Raw genomic sequence first — 16,872 nt, forward strand, 5'->3', positions numbered from 1 at the left:
CCCTCCAGGTTAAAGGGGGTAAGGAGAGGAAAAAGATGACAGTTAATTTAGGCAATAGGAGCAGAGCTAGGGGGGATAGGTAAGGAAGCTGAAAGAGGATGAAATTTTGAGAAGGGGAATGTGATCAGATACGTCATCAGTGGTAACAAACATGTCAGAAAAAAAGAGACAAGAAACTGGCTCTGAATTTTGGGTAAGGATTTGGGGTGTAAGCCAGAATGAAGTGAGGAAAAGGAAGTAAAGGGAGTGAACTTCATGGAGCCTTACAAATGAAAGGCAGAAGGGAGATCAATGGCACAGATGTGCAGGTGGGGTCGGAAGTCAATTTTTGAGCTGGGGGCTTGTTTGGAGATTCTGAAAAGGGTTTGTTTGTGGAAATAAGAATGGGTGGGGAGAGACTGCAAAACGTGAGCATGGAGGAAAGAGCAGGCAGATGTGAAAGGAGGGTACTGAAGCGTTAGAGAAGGAGAATGAGCAGGAGGTCAAAGATATTTAGAGTTTGTTTTGACGCTGGGGAGGGGTGGGTGTATGTGAAGGACACCCATCCGTTCCTTTGAGATAACGGAAGGAAACAGGTCACTAAGTGAGCACACAAAGCGAAGGGCATGGGGAATTAATAGACTGGTTGGGTTGAGGGAGAACTTGACTATGTGCATGAGTTTGATTTGTGAAGTGTCGTATTTGCTACATGCTCTGTAAATCTCCATTTCTTGATTATGTTTTTGCAGTGCGGCTCCATGACAGTATTTCAGAAGAAGGTTTCCATTACCTCGTCTTTGATCTGTAAGTGTCTTTATTTGGCTTTGATGCTTCACCAGTGATACAGACACGTGGATGGTTGACTTAAGAGTGGCATAAAAAGCACCTGCATTAATATAATTCTCCCTTTCTCTTTTGAGACCTGTAGATACCTCTGGCCTATTTGACAAAAATCCATTGACTGTGTGGTAGGGGATGGACCAGGAAGGCTCCTGGCAGCAGGAGTAAGCGTGGAGTGGCAAAGGATGTCTATCCTGTATAAGGAGGCTGTTTGACTTTTGTCTCTGAGGCAGCCTGAAGGGGGTCAGAGGAGGGATGTTCTGCCCAAGCTTAGCATCTACTAAGCTCTGTAGAGCGGCATGAGTCAACAGTGTCCTGTACACTGCTGGTGAAATGGCAGTCCAAGGGGTCAGTCACATGTATGTATCAGTGCTGGTGCCATGGTGGTGGAGCTCTGCCCTGGCTCCCCTGTGCTGCAGGTCCCCACACAGGCTGCAGGAAAGAGCCCAGATGAGCGGCCACGTATGTCCCGTGCAGCCTTGAGCTGGACATGCACGGATTCTGTAACCTCCCTTGTTCTTTTGCACTCCAGGGTTACTGGTGGGGAGCTCTTTGAGGATATTGTTGCCAGAGAATACTACAGTGAAGCAGATGCCAGGTAAGACTGTTTCCAGACCCTTCTGTGTATGTGCCACGTGTGTTGGCAAGTGGAATGAGTTTCCTGACTGCTACTCTGTGCACAGCTTTGTTCTGACACTCTTGCTTCTCGTCTGGAAAAAACAATTCCTCTTTCTGCTGTGAGCATAAACTATTGTCACTGGTCAGCCTGACTCACCGCAGCTCTAGACCTTGCCGCTTGCAGACACTGCTGTCTGTGTGCTCTTTGCTGGGAGACCCGTTGCTAGCAGCTTTGCCTGACCTTTCTGGTGGGTGGTGACAGGGTGTCCTTAGTGAGCAAACGTAGGGGAGAGCTGTCCTGTGGCAGTGAGAGCGCTGCCTGCTTGGCCTCTGCCTTCTCCTAGTAGGGGCTCCAGTGATGTGCCATTGCTGTTGGGCAGACCCTTTTAGTTTGCCTGTATCTAGGTAATGGTTTATGGGGCAGCAGGGAGAGGGGGCTTTGAAGGCTATGTTTTGCGGAAGCCCTCTCTGACGAGGCTGGTTGGCACAATGAGAAAAGGCACAATATGTGAGAGAAACCTTTATATTTTAATATTAAAAAGATTTAGAGCTATGCCCTTCTTTTTCTGAGTGTCCACTTCTCCCATGCATGAGCTTGCTGAAATGGCTGTGCATGTCCCTTTGCGGTTTATGGAGAGTGAGTGTTTTGTGTGGCAGTAGCTGAGGGTGTTCTCTGACCCGTTCATCTGCTGGACATACAGCATTTGGAATCAAGGCTGGGATTAGGCAGCTCCTTTTCTGCTTTAGCAGGGCCTGGGAGTGGCCCAGTGGTGACATTTCACCCCTACTTATTCTGCACCTGTGTTCTTATACCATCCTAACCCTTGCTGGAGCAGGAATTAGGGGAGCCGTGAGAGGAGAGGGGTAAGAAGGGAGTAGTGGGTGCTGCTGCAGGGTGAGCTTGGTAGGCAGTACTGTACGTATGCCTGGTGTGTTAGTGTACATACTGTTGTGGAGTCTGTGGGCAATTATTTGCTTTCTCTGTGGTACACTTACAGCCTGTGTCTTCTGGGCATTGCACGATGCTTTCAAATGAGGCATTGCACCGCGTGCTCCACTGTGAGCCATCTGCTGACTGGGAGGGCCAGTGGGCTTGTCATCTCTGATGGAGCTCCTGGCAGAGAGGTTGGAGAGCCCTGTAGATGTTTTCAGTGGGGTGTACAGATGTTGTAGGTACAGCATCTCAGACAGATGCTCAGTCACTCAAGCTGTTCTGCCTTGAGGCTGGGAAGTTTTGAGGTTATCAGTCTTCATCCTTTCCCCTGTCCCTCTTGCCAGTGTCTGTTCCCCGAAATGGTTAAGAGCTGGCAGTGACCAACACTGCTCAGGAAAATTATGGCAGAGTTTGGGGAAAAAGAGAACTGTCTGTTGCTCTGTGAGCCTTCCTCAGGGTGCTCAGCCTTCTGATTGTCAGCTGGCCAGGTCTCACAGTGCCCACAAGATGACAGAGTGAAACTCCTCCCTTTCTCTCCCCATGCCGAGCTGAATTCCAGAGCAGGCTGGGAGAGCAAGAGAGCGAGGTCTGTGCCAATCCGCCGCGCTTGGCTCGCCTGGGACACCTCACACTTTTGCCATTTTTGGCCAGAAAATCTCTCTCGCTCAGGCTCGGCTCTGTTCTAATTATACATTTTTGTTTTGGGAGCGGGGAGATATTCATGGACTCCGACCCTGAGGATTGTACTGCCAGCTCCGGAGGGGTGGGGGTAACAAATACACAGTGCTTCGCCTCCTCTCCTCTTCCTCCCCTCACCCTCTTCCCATCTTTTCCAGTAGCCAGTTTCCCTTCCCTCAAATATTTTACTCATTTCAAATTTGTTCCCCTGAAATTTGTAGAATTCAGTGAGGGGACTGACTGATCCTGCAGTGAGGACACAGACCCATCTGAATTGCCCACATCTGTGTTCTTACTGCCCAGCCATAGTTGTCAAAAACCCTACTCCATTCCACACTCACCCTTGGGAGCTGAGTAAATGTTTAGCAACTCCTGTTTTCAACCAGAAGTCTCACCCATGTGTGTGTTGCACTGTCCTTATGCAGCAGGTGTAAATAACATCTTGCTTTTGCCCCTGTGGTTACAGCAGTGAGAGTGGCAGAGACGTGGTTTTCTGTGAGCTGGGGGAGTGCAGCACACTGCACTTAACAGGGAATGAGTCTGCTTTTCAGATCACTAACCCCTTAAGTGGGATCTGTACTTAAAAGGCACCCAGCAAGCGGGTGTGTGCGTACACTGTATTTGTAAAGTGCTTGAGATGCTGCTCTGAAAGCTTTGTAAACTGGCAGGTGCCCAGGAGTCGTCATCCTGAATTTGCTGGGAGAAGCTGCTGCTCTCTAAAAAGTTTATTCTTTGCTGGGGACTAACCCAGATGAATGTTTCCTGGAGTGATTTGGTCTTGCTTGCCCAATCTCAACTGCCGTTTGCAGATATTCGGGTGCCTCGGTTCTCCTGCATGGGGTGGGCACTGTTGGCTGAAAGAACAAATGAGATGTTTAGTGTGATGGGGAGGAAAGGAAGGAGGTGATGGGAGGTAGGAGAGAGGCTTTGTAGTCCTGCTATAGATAGGATGTTTAGCATCCTATTACTGAGGGGGCTTGGGGTGTCCAGCTGTGACAGCACTGAGCTGTGGCATCCAGTGGGCATGATGAAGGGATTCAGCCTGGGATCTTGAACTCTCCCTGGTAGAAATAGAAAAGTTAGGAAAATAGTTCTGGGATGAGATGAGATGCCAAGTGTATGTGTGTGCGTGCATAACTCTGTGTGTCTCTCCCTTTATCTTGCAGCCACTGTATTCATCAGATACTGGAGAGTGTGAATCACATTCACCAGCATGATATCGTGCACAGGGACTTGAAGGTAATATTTCCTGCGTGCCACAGAGGCTGAGGAGAGCAGCCAGGGGATCACTGAAAGAGGCAAGACAGGAATATTGTGTTGCCAGCTGGCAGGGTTTTTTTTACTTGAACTGGGCTCAGGGGTTCCTGAAGCACCAGTATGCTCCTTCAGAGTTTTCTAGAGGGTGTGCTGAACTTCTGAGGAAGTTTTCAGTCTTCATGAACCTTGCCAGTTCTCAGCCTCTCTGAGGCAGCTCCAGGATGGAGTAGTTGTGAACCTTGGAGTGCAGTAGGCTTTCAGAGAAACTTGGGTAGGATTTATTACAATGAAGGACACTTTTTAGTCTGCCATTGAAGAGATCTCTAGAGACCTGGGGCAATCTCTGTTCAGTCTGCCAGGATGAGTTTGTCTGCACAGAGCATGTATATTTTTACCCTGCACTGTTGCCAAACACATGCCATTGGGCCAGGGCAGAATGCACAACAAGAATTTTTCATGTCATTTCTTTCTTCTCTCATCAGTAGAATCACTTTTAATCTAAAACCAAAACTGCTGGCCAGTTAAACACTGAGTGAATCAACTGTTCGCCACATTATAACACATTTATAGACCCAGAGGCCCCGCAGTGTAGTTACTTAAACTCCTTTCCCACATAGTGCCAGCTGTACTGGGAGCTGGGCAGGCTCCAGAATGAAGAGGTTTGTGTGGGAATGTTTGCCTGCCCTGCAGCCCTCTCTGTCTAAAGTGAGAATGGTGATGGCCACCAGTGGTCCAGTTAAATTAATGCAGGATGACACCTGCTACTAGTGTTGGTTCTGGTTTGTTATACAATGCGTAAGGGGAAAAGTATAAAAATATTTTGCAGAGAGCAAGGTAAAAGGAAACTCGTTGGTAGTGTTCCCCTGGTATTTTGATCTAGTAGACAGCTGTTAACCCGTAGTGTTTCTGGCATCTCCCATGCAATACTTTTGGCCTTCTGGTTCAGAGCACTGTGAAAAAATCCAAGTGATCTACTGCGGAATGGCTGCTCTGGATTAGAGCTGACACCCGCTCTTGAGAAAGCAGCATCCAAGAGGCACTACGGCCCAAAATTAGGGTCTCTATGAAAATCAGTAGTGTTTTCCAGTACAGGATGGTTTAAGTTTTCCTTTGCATCCTGTGTTCAGATATAATCTGCTTTGCTTCCCAAGTTTTGTTTGTGTGAAAGTTGTGAACTTGTTTAGAACTTGTCACCTGCTAGACACTCCCCACTGTAGTTAATGTGTTTCTTCTGTTGCTTGCTCTGATTCACTGAAACTATCCAGGCCTGAGGAGTAGCCATGCCTTTTAGCAATAAAAGATCCAATGCTCTTTATTTAATATTTAGCTCCTTGCCAAGAGCTTGGCCTTCAGGATCAGCGTGTAATAACTGCAGAGCTTGCTTCAAGTGAAGTTTTGTCTTTTGCACCTCCCTCTCATAAGCCTGTCTTTTGGCTGACGTGCTCTTAAAGAACTTCTAATGTTGAGCTGCCCATAGGGACCGTAAGAAATTACGGAATGCATTCACATCTTTACCAAAAAGTATGTGAAACCTGGGACAACCCATATGTGGGCAAACATGCACATGGATAAGCACCATTAGCCTTAAGGTGTTTGTAGCTGTATTTTATAAGCAAACGGTGCTTAGCTAGCACAAGCCTGGCCTAAATTTCCCTATGTCTTCATCAAGCCAAGCCCAGGTGTGATCTGAAGTTGGGAGGGATTTTCAGATGACTTCGAGGTCTTCTGCTTTAGGGTCTTGTTTACACTGGTGAATTTTCATCAGCGTAGCTTGGTTGACACAATCTTTTCCACTTCCCATATAGTGAAAAGCCAGTGGCATCCAAATATATTGAGACCCAGTTTCCCTTCCTTCTATGCTGCTTATGGCAAGTACTCTGATGGGCAAGGCTGTTCTCCCTTTGTTCAATGCAGAAGCAAGGCACTTGCCCAGTAATTTAAGGCAGGTGAATGAGCAAAGCATTTTGTTTCTGTCAGGCAGAACAGGGATAGAGGGTTGCCATGGATGAACTGGTGAGCAGGCTGCAAAAGAGACCTTCATCAGTTTTGTGAAACTGAGATGAGCTGTTTCTGGATTTCCAGGTTTCCATCTTACTTGGTTAAAAACTCCAGTTGATGTGAATTGCATAAATGATCAGAAAGGGGTAGGATGAGAAATCACATTTGTCCTGCCTGTCTACAAGTTGGGTTTTCTGCAGAACTATAATAGCCACCACCTTAAAGGCTTTGGGGTTTCAAAGGGTCTCATGTAACTAGCTGCTCTGGTGCTTCAGAGGAAGCTGCTGACTCTCAGTACAATTTCTGCAGTTGTGTTAAGCCTTCTGCTGAAGTCCTCTGCTGCAACACAACAGAATTATGATTTGAGTGAGATTCATGTGAGGTGGAAATGTGAGGGGCAAAAGTCTATCTCCCTTTCCTGGCACATGGGGGAAGTGACATGGCTGCTTGTCGTATAGGTGACAGCGGCAGTAGCAAGACAGTGTATTTTATGCTGCTGTAAATATGTAGCATGAAAAAACAGCTTACAAGAATACTCACTGCTGTGCTGCTTATCCCAATTTGAGGCTGAGGCTTTTTCTGTAAGGGATGAAAGCTACTGCCTATCCAGGTGATGCGTCCCACATTACCACACTGTAATTGGCAGCCTTTATTAGCATCATATTTACTTTTCCAGTGCCTTGAGGACTGTGCAGTGTTCAAGGGGAGAAACATCACTGCAGATTGTATCTACTGCATCTTCCCCCTCTTCCGCCCCCCAGTTACTCTCTGTGAGGATGACAGAAACAAATTTTGGGTTCTGTGCTGCAGGAACTGTACTGCCAGTGCCCTCTGGTGTCAGCATGTGACATATGGGCTGGGTTGGAAGAGGCTCTGGCTCTCACAGAGGGTGTGTGTTAGACTTGAGGATTTTCTGCCACTATAGGTCAAGGCCATTTGTTGCTGTTGCTCTGCCTTCACCTGAACAGCTTTAGAACATGCCTGCTAAATTCAGTCAGCAGATTCAATTTAATGACGTGAATACTGAGGAGGCTTTAACGAGGATGTCAGTCTTTCATTCTTACCCCTTTTTTTTTTTTTTCTTCTCCCCAGCCTGAGAATTTACTACTGGCAAGTAAATGTAAGGGTGCTGCTGTCAAACTGGCTGACTTCGGACTGGCTATAGAAGTCCAGGGAGAGCAGCAGGCCTGGTTTGGTAAGAGTGTTTGAACTTTCCCACTTTTGCTCCCCCCTTTCCTGGTGGCTGGTTGAGTTGCACTTTCCCTGAGTCTTCCAGCACGCTTGTGTGTATTTGGCATTGCTGCTTCCTTTCCAGGCATCTCAGCCTCTGGGTCCTTGGGCATGAGCCTAGGTGCAATAGAGAAAAGATAGAAAAAATGGCTATGTATTTCTCTGTTTTTCTTCTCAGTTTAGAGTAGATGCTAGTGTCAGAGATGATGCAGCTGCTAAGTTTAGACCCTGATCTGAACTTCCCTGCTGCTCAGGACTGTAGACATCTGGAATTTTCTTTGGTCATTTTGCAGAAATGCATTTGACCTGGCCTTTCTCAGACACATTTGGATCTGGCCTTATCTTTATTTAGCTAAAACATAATTAGAAATGAGACCTTCTCAGGCTAAACATCAGCTCTGAGACTCTGCAGTGCTGCAGAGATTCTGGAGAGATGGCTGCTTCTCCTGGTCTGCCCACACCATTTGGCAATGGCATATGTCCCGTCTGTGTCTTGTGTTTTTCAAACTCCAAGCCATTATATGTAACAATGATACAAGGCCTGGCATACAACTTTGTGCCCAGCTGGTTAACACGGTCCCTCTTTCTTTTCTGTTTTTCCTGCAATACCTAGACAGTCGATCCTATCTGATTTTCTATTTTTTTTCCCTCTTTCTGTTGGTTTACCAAGAGGTAGCTCTAGCAAATAAAAGATGAAGGGTGGGAAATGGGTTTTGGAATTTGTTGGTTACCACTGCTGGGTTTTGTGATATGGCAAGATCTCTTCTGCTTGGGTACTGTAAGTACTTCATGTCATCCATTTCCTGGCAGGGTTTGCGGGCACTCCAGGCTACCTCTCTCCCGAAGTCTTAAGAAAAGATCCTTATGGAAAACCGGTGGATATATGGGCATGTGGTAAGACACTGTCAAAACGTTCTACACTTAAACAACACTGTTCTGTGTAGAAGAGGAATTTCTTACAACCTGTTGCTGGGAGGGTGCGCAGTGCTGCTTCTTATTGGGTGGAGAGATGAAGGCACACTTGAGGATAAGCACCTTGTGTAGATGGAGTTAATACTGGAGCCTGAACTCATTTGATTCTGGCTCCCAATCCTTTCCTCAGGCCACCTATCAGATGTTTGACACTCAAGAGATAGGACCTGTCTATGCTTTGCACAGTCAGTTGTTTAGATAACTGTAGCAATTTCTTATTGTACTAACTATGCAGAAGATGAAACACTGAAGAGAGCTGATTTTTTTAAAAGGAAAAAATGAAGTCTAAATGTGTCTGGAACCAGTAAGTTTAAAGATATGTGATAGCAGTGTTGTCTGACGTGAACTAAATGGTTCTCTGCAGGCCAAGAGTGTTAGCTTTGTCAGTGGTGTTTTTGTCCCAAGACCATGCACAATAAGCATCTAAAAACCTAGTCCTTCCTAAAAAGTCCCTTGCTGCCCAGCAACCCCAGGGGATGTGGCTTCGTTTTATTCTGAGAGCAGCTGGGATTTGTGGCTCACCAGCCATGATAGCCAGAGGAGGGTAGAAGGACATCATACACCTTGTTCTGTCTCCTGGCAGCTGGCGTTAAGAGCTGAACATGAAGTGCCAGGGTGAGGTTCAGCAGAGGAGAGGTTTGTACTGTCTTTTTCTACCTCAGAAGGCTAAATATGATGTCAAATGAAGATATAGAGCAATCATTGCCTTGGGGACTGTCAAGAGGGAAGGAAGAGGGGCTGAAGGAATAATTGGCATATTAGCCTAACCATAGTGTATCTGTGTCTCTCCCTCCCAGGAGTGATTCTGTACATATTACTAGTGGGGTACCCTCCCTTTTGGGATGAAGATCAGCACAAACTCTATCAGCAGATCAAAGCCGGAGCCTATGACGTAAGGGCACTTTCTTGCTGAGTACCTGCATGGGTGTAGAAGTCATCCAAAACATGGCACTATCTTACTTGGTGTCCAGCAGCAGGCCCCAAGCTACTGTGCAAAGTGATGTTTGGCATGTTCATACACCTTGTTGTCTTCACTGCCTGGGATACAGTCCTGTTTGGGGCCGCTGAAAGGACATGTGGAAAGCATCGCAGTGGGCACCAAGACATTGCTGATCATTAGGGAAATGCAGAGCTGGAAATGCAGAGGGTGGGAACTGATGTCTTCTAGTGCATTTATCACGAAGTGCTGCAGATTTAGCCAATGCTGACTCTTTCAGGGAAGCAGAGGGAAGGTAGAATGAAGGAACTTGTCTTTATCAAGGCCTAGCTAAAAGTATGGGGAAGTATTCTGTAGAATAATAGACTAATTTGTGGCCTCTGGTCTCATCAGTGCCATAATGGAATTTTTTCCAGCCGTGGGAAGTGTGGAGCCCAGTGAGAAGACTGAATGGCAGGGGCCTTTGGAGGGGTGGTTTTGTGATGGGGATCAGCATGGTGGGTTGGAGGCTCTGGTAAAAAGCCAAGCAGTTCATGGAACAGTCCTCGGAGCATGGCAAAACTGAGGTGTAAAGAGATGCCTGAAGGAGAGGAATAGCAAGGAGGTTAGTACTGGGGAGCAAAGGTGGTGTAAAATGTGGTTTGGGTACCACAGCTTGAATGTTTGACAAATTCTTCCATGTAAGAAGAGGCTCAGGAGGGAAGAAGGAACTCCTGGAAATCCTAGCTCAAAGCCTGTGGGCATGAATATCAAGAGGAAGTTGGGGAGTTCATTTTGCGGGCTGTCTTGTGGTTTGTGGTTTGTTTTTTTTTTTTAAAAAAAAAAAACAAACAACGAGGGTTCTGCTAGACCCCGGTTACCCCCCAGCTTTTGTGCCTGAGACCATGAGAGCAGCTGTACTGGTGAGAGCAAAGGTCTGCCTAACCCCATGTCCTGGCTCAGTGGCTTCCTGAGTGAAAGGACAGTGATGTCTTTGTACTTGATAGCCTTAAATGGACTTGTGTTCTTCTCTTGCCTTCCTGCCCCTCTTGGTTTTGTGTTGCTTGTTCTCATTTGAAGTGTTTTTGCTCTAATTATATCGATGGGGATTTTCAAAGCACTTCGGGGGTTAAATGTCTAACCTTTTCTGTAAGTCATCAGGAGTGAAGTGCCTGATGCCTCCTATCTACCTGCTGTTTTTGAATTCTTACCTGTAATGAACAAGTTCCAGTAGATTTCTCCCCTGTTTTCCCTGGTAGAAAACAGCTCAAGTTTTACTGGTGTACCTGCCCCTGGTGTCCTTACCCCCAGCACTGAGTATGCACTGGACTGGTCTGTTGTTATCTCTTGACCATAGAGGAAGTGGCAGCTGTGAATTGGACTTCGTGCTGTTGGATAGGGGTTTTGCAAGGCATCACCATGAATACTTCAGAGTTCAGGTGGAGGGAAAGCGTCCTGGCTGAAAGCTCAGTATCGTAATTTTTGAGTAGTCTCTTGCGACGTTTGCAGAACAAATTGTATAATGCCTTGCTGAGGCCTGAGAATGCAGAAATAAGATTATATGCAAATCAGATATGGTGGGTATATTTTTATGACACAACTGACCAACGCACAAAATGCAGGAGAAAAGAGATGGGGTAAACTTTTTCTAAATGTTGTAGTACTGTAAGGAAATGTTCTCAGGATAGATCAATCTTCCCCCTGCTTAAAGACGGGGAACTTTTGTCCCAATAGCACACTTACCTTTCTGTTCTCAAGTTTACTTGTATTTGTACAGTAGATTCATAGGAGTGAGACATACTGCATTTAATCTCAGCATGCTGTAATCTATACCACATGCAAGCATCTGGAGGATAGCATAAATATCTCAGCTTTATCATTAGTGGAATTACAGGAGAGAGCAGTTACCCCTCATGGATGATCAGCAACTGAAATACTTGAGATTCTTTTCTTCGTTTCCATGCTTCTATATTCCCATCCACTATTACATCTCTCTTGCTCCCCAAGTGATGATTTCTGGTACAGTAGATGCTTGCTAACAACTTGCTGGTGGGTTGCTATGCAGAAGTGACTGGTATTGTTCCAGGATATTGTGCTTTATGGTGGGTAAAATATACCTGATGGGATGTTCGCTGTTAGCGGTTTTCTTTCATGAGGTTTTGCTGTAGTTCAGTGTTTGTGATTTTGCATATGCTGTTACGGCTTTTTAGCAAGCTGGAGAAAGAGCAAGGTGGGGTAAAAAAGATAGTGCTTGTGTTTTTCATGTCAGAACTCAGCTAAAAAGATCTGTGACTTTACTTTTTTGACTGTTGAGTGTGAAAGAAATTCAAAGGTCTGAGTGATTCCTAAAAGGCTTTTAAACTGTTAACCCTCCTGCCTGTGTCTGGTGAATGGTACAGGTGTGTCCTGCTGTCTGGTACCATCCATTTGCTGGATTCTGTACGGTTTTTGTTCAGTGTGGGTTTTCACAAAAATTGATGGGTTTTGCAAATATTTTAGCCCTGATATCAAAAGGGCAAAAGCTGTAATTCAGCTGTGTAGGAGGGAGAATCTCTTCTGCCAGTAGAAGATATTTTCAGTTTATCATCTGTTCCTTCTTCCTCTTTCAGTTTCCATCACCTGAGTGGGACACTGTGACTCCCGAAGCAAAGAATTTGATCAACCAGATGCTGACGATAAACCCAGCAAAGCGCATCACAGCTGACCAGGCTCTCAAACATCCATGGGTCTGCGTAAGTGTTTTCCTCTATTACAGTTTGATTTGTGGTTTACCCTGAACTGACATGTCAAGACTTAGCTGCAGAGGAGCCCAGAATATTTTAAATATTTCAAAATGTGATTTTATTTTTATTTTTTTTTTTTTGGAGGCTGACCTTCAACAAGCCAACTTTGTCATGCTGTGGTGCTTTTATTGCCACTTTAGGAAAAATAAAAAACTTTTTCTTTTAGAAGTTTTGTGAATGTCCATAGTTTCTGGTTTTCCCCACACCTCCTCTTGAAATCCATATAATCCTAAAATGTCAAATGGAGTTTGGCATCAGACAAAGTATTTTAGGATCACTTTGTTCTTCATCTCTACTTCAGTTTATTGCATTGCATCTCTGCAATGTTAGAACATTTCTGCTCTGCTGCAGCTAACTGGCTGTAAACCTGAAATCGGCGAAAAATCTTTTGCTGTTCTGTGTATGTAGTTTCTGCCTTGCCAGATACCACACATGAGTATTTTTTGTCTTTTGCAAAGTTGGCAAGGAAATTCCAGAATGCAGCTGGGAGTGGGCATAGAGGAGGGCAGCAATGGTGCCCTTTTATCTCTGCAGGATGAAATAATTCCACCTAAGTCTAACCAGATGCTTTTGTAATACCATAGCTTATTTCTGCTTTCTAGGGTGTCTAGTGTGTTCCTTTGCTCATTTTTTCTTGAGAAACTGTGGTGGTTTTTTCCTTCTGCCACAAAACAAACTAGCGATTTAAACTTAGGTGAACACCTGTGTAACAGGAGTGTAGTGTCTGCTCTAAAGTGATGCAAGTTCCTTGAAGTCAGAACTTCACACTAGCTGAGACTTTGCATCTGTTTTTTTTTCTCCTTGCATGCTTGTAATCAATAGCAGTTCCTGTATATTTAACTTTTGTGCCAATGCCTGTAACCAAAGCTGTTTGTGTTACGATAGCTCACTCCCTGTGGCAACATAATACAGAGTGGTTCAAGAGAGGCTTTCCTTCTCTGAGTTATGGGGAGTTTGATTTCATTTCACAGCCATTTCGGCCTCTCACCCAAACTGCCTCCTGTTGAGTGTGTTGTTTCCATTTGCTCTGCAGTCTCTGTGTGTGCAGCTTAACTTTTCTTTCTGGAGATGTATTGTTCCTCTGAAGTAAATGTGGTAGGAAATCTTAACATTTGTCTGAGACGCTGAGTTTCGTAGCATCACTGAACTTCTGAAGTACCTGTCCTGACTATTTTAAGCCAACATTGAACAACTGGGCATCACTGTCACTCCTAAGGAGGCTGAATGAACAGTGACCATCAAAGTTGTTAAAGGAGACAGTTTAACTACATTCTTCCTCCACACTGCTGTGTGTCTTGCAGCAGGCGATTAGCTTTGCTGACAGGATCAAAGCAGAGACTTCCCATGAAACTAGCTGAATATGAGCATGGTTTACAGTTCTTTTGGGTATTGCAGAATTTTTTCCAAGCAGGAGAAAGGTAATGGAGGGTTTATACACACTGATCTGCCAAGTTAGTCATTCACCCACTGTCCTTGTAAAGGGAATTCAGGCTCATGGCTCTGTGCAAGAGCAACAGCTACTTGGGCATTAGTCTCTGATTTCCTCATGTACTCTAAACGCCTGGCAGCATCAGTCTCTGGTTTCCTCATGTGCTCTCAATGACTGGCAATACTTCTGGGAAGTTCTCTTTTTGCAGCTGATGGGATCCCAGTCTACTGTGGGTGACAGGTGTGCATCACTGGATAGAGGTTATGCTCAGGTTTTTGCATTGGTACAATAGAGCTATATGATCTTTATTCTTACACACTGAAAATCTATTTCTGCAAAACTTATGCAAAGATGCCAAGGCCTCTGCTAGTCAAGCACTTCCATTCAGGGAGTTGCCACGTCCAGGAAGGCTGCCACTCGCTGGTATTCACTTACTGCTTGGAATTTTCCCTTAGAGCTGTAACTAATGCAACCCACATCTTTTCTGTAATACCTGTAACTCAGTCTCCCATGGGTGTGCTTGTTCATTTGACTTTGTCTTCTTACTGTCTTGATCCATTTGTTTGCCTGAGAGACAGGGAGCATTGATTCTCCCCTGTACCTCAGTCATAGAGTTTCTTGGGCGCAGTCCTGTGATATTGAACCTTGACTTAACATGTCTTGCTGCATTGGGAAGTTAGTTATGAACTGGTTGCAGTGTTTTGCAGCCATGTAGTGGTGAGAGGCTTGGCAATGTCAGCTTGCATGTCATGGTTGTGTGCAAGTGGAGAAAATGCCCTTGTCCGATTCAGTTAGGGTATGTTCTTGATCTTTTGCTGTTCCTGTTTTTCAGCAACGATCCACTGTCGCTTCGATGATGCACAGGCAGGAGACTGTGGAATGCTTGAGAAAGTTCAATGCTAGAAGGAAGCTAAAGGTAAGTATATGTTAGTTTGCCTTAAGTTTGTTTTTAATCCTCTGAATTTGAGGTTAATGCCTTCCTAGCAACAATATTTTTTTATGATTAGCTCACTAACATTAGTGAAGTATCTTATGTGGTCCTCCAGTACAGGGTACTAAAGAAGTGTACTGAGGAGCTGGGTAGTTTCTTTCTCTGAAGCTGTAAGTTTCCCATGCCTCTTCTACTACATAATCACCCGTTCTACTTCTTGCAAGAAGTAGAAATAGAGCAGCTAGTTCTTAAATTCTGGGGCTTTTAGTTCTGATCACTCTTGGCCTCCCAGTAATAGTGTATCAGTTGCCTGTAGCTAGGGCAAAGCCTCTGGCCTGTGCATGGAGCAGCTAACTGCTATTCCAAAGTCAGGAAGCAACTATGCGTCTAAACATAACTCTTAGTGCCGTTTTAGACTTCCTAGGCTCTCCTGCCTGGCCTCTAGCTGATGCTCTAGAAAGGCAGGACTCCAAGCCGTCCTGTGTCAGGTCTAGCAGCCACATGTGAGAATCCTGAATACACTAGGACTTTCCAGGGTAGCATTGGGATACCTCTACTTTGGCACCTGATGCACTGTGTTCTCCGTGGGTCAACCCAGCCCCTTTCTGAAGTGAGTGACACTGTCTGTTATCACCGCTTTCTCTTCCCCACAGGGTGCAATCCTCACAACGATGCTTGTGTCTCGGAATTTTTCAGGTAAGCTCTCACTGTTCCCATCCCTTCCTTGGTTATATTTTGTGTGAGTGAGTCAGGGCATATTTTAACCATTTTGGGGTTGAGTAGGAGGGATGGAAACATGCTCACAATTCATCATGGGGTAATGATGGTCGCTTTGTCATGGCTGGTGACCAGTGTGAAATAGGAGGTGAGTTGTTTGGGGTGCTGTAGTCTGGTACAAAACAGAAGACAAGTCAGCTGCCACAATCCTCTCATAATATTTTATCAAACTATTTTGGGGAAATTCTAGCTGGCATTTGTTAGCTTTCCCATCTGAAACCAGGAGTCAAGAACTCTTGTTAGGCAGCAGTGATTCCTTTAGACCTGAAGCAGAGACATAGAGCAAGTAATAATATTGGTGAGAATAGGGACAGGAGCCAATACAATTGGGCATTGTATTACTTTGACTCATCAAAAATGGGTCTGAAGCATCTAACTATTAAGACTTTTCCTTTTTGGAGTCTCAGAAGTGGTTTTCATCCTTTTAAGCTTAATGACTGGTAGTCTGGCTCCCACCCAACTGCATTACATAGTGCACTTACTGAAAATGCAAATCTCAACATGCAAATCAGTGCTTTTTGGAAGATTATTGTCTTGGCTCAGCACATCTAGATGACGCAGTCTTATCTGTGTTCACTTCCATTTGTGTGGAAAACCTCTGTTGGCAAGTGCTTTTACTTTATGGGATTGTTTGCTTTCTTTGTCCTCTTTGCCATTTTTTTTCTTTTTTAAAAAGGGCAATTGTTGAATGCATGAGTCAGATTTTTATTGCACCTGACTACAGTTACTTTCAAGTGAAAGTCTGCTGTGTGGATTGTAAGTGATGATGAATGAAATGGAAGTGTATTAATTTCATCTGGCCATTTACTAATGGTGGATACTAATACTTATATTCTGGGTGATGTTACAATAAACTTCTAATTGTAATGAAAACCTCTGTGAAATGATCATCACAGCATTTGAACTGCGCATTCATGCGTACATTCTTTTATGAAATCAAGGCAGCACTTTTAACCTCCCATATGGTGGTTTTAAAAAAAGTTAAAGGATGTGAAGTCAAGCTACAATTAAGGGACAACTCAGCAACTTCAGAACAGTTTTTCTTTGGTTCTTGCTTTCAGGTGAACCTGTGCCAATATGTCAGACTACTTGTGGCTGCAGCAGTTTCTCTTTACTGCATTTCTGATAGTTTGGCCTTAAAGGGGCTGAATAATTTTCTCTATTCACCTGTCCCAGGATTGTGCTATGACAGGACTTAAAAATTATACATTTTTTTCTGAGAATGATTCTGAAATAACTGTTTGAGGAGCTGTGGCACAGTGGCAGGGCTTCTGCAGGACTGTACGAAACTTAACGTTTCTTGGGCTTTCTGCTGGTGTGAACAGTTTTGATCTATTCACACAGGTAGTTTTTATTTAATTGATTATTCTGAAATAGCCAGGCTTTTTTTTTTTTTTTAAACAGCAGTTTTAGATTCATTTTTAGTCTACAAATGTTGTCACTTCTGATGAAGCTGCACAAGTGCTTGGGTAAGAAAATCTCCCGTGGCCCAGATTTTGAGTACATCAAATGCCTGAGAGAAGGGTTCTC

At 44.7% G+C, this 16,872-nt stretch overlaps 1 protein-coding gene across 16 annotated transcripts in view; it reads left to right on the top strand.

Moving 5' to 3' along the window:
* CAMK2G (calcium/calmodulin dependent protein kinase II gamma) overlaps nucleotides 1-16,872 on the top strand; it is a 123,119-nt gene that overhangs the window by 67,115 nt on the left and 39,132 nt on the right. For all 16 annotated transcript variants that reach the window (XM_068397557.1, XM_068397560.1, XM_068397562.1 and 13 more), the window contains exons 4-12: nucleotides 729-783; nucleotides 1,352-1,417; nucleotides 4,216-4,288; nucleotides 7,397-7,499; nucleotides 8,345-8,428; nucleotides 9,304-9,398; nucleotides 12,032-12,154; nucleotides 14,467-14,550; nucleotides 15,219-15,261. In XM_068397557.1, coding sequence (XP_068253658.1) covers nucleotides 729-783; nucleotides 1,352-1,417; nucleotides 4,216-4,288; nucleotides 7,397-7,499; nucleotides 8,345-8,428; nucleotides 9,304-9,398; nucleotides 12,032-12,154; nucleotides 14,467-14,550; nucleotides 15,219-15,261 — 726 coding nt within the window. The remainder of the gene's footprint in view (nucleotides 1-728; nucleotides 784-1,351; nucleotides 1,418-4,215; nucleotides 4,289-7,396; nucleotides 7,500-8,344; nucleotides 8,429-9,303; nucleotides 9,399-12,031; nucleotides 12,155-14,466; nucleotides 14,551-15,218; nucleotides 15,262-16,872) is intronic.

The sequence above is a fragment of the Nyctibius grandis genome, chromosome 4 (assembly GCF_013368605.1).
Source record: "Nyctibius grandis isolate bNycGra1 chromosome 4, bNycGra1.pri, whole genome shotgun sequence".
In the NCBI taxonomy this organism is placed as follows: Eukaryota; Metazoa; Chordata; class Aves; order Nyctibiiformes; family Nyctibiidae; genus Nyctibius; species Nyctibius grandis.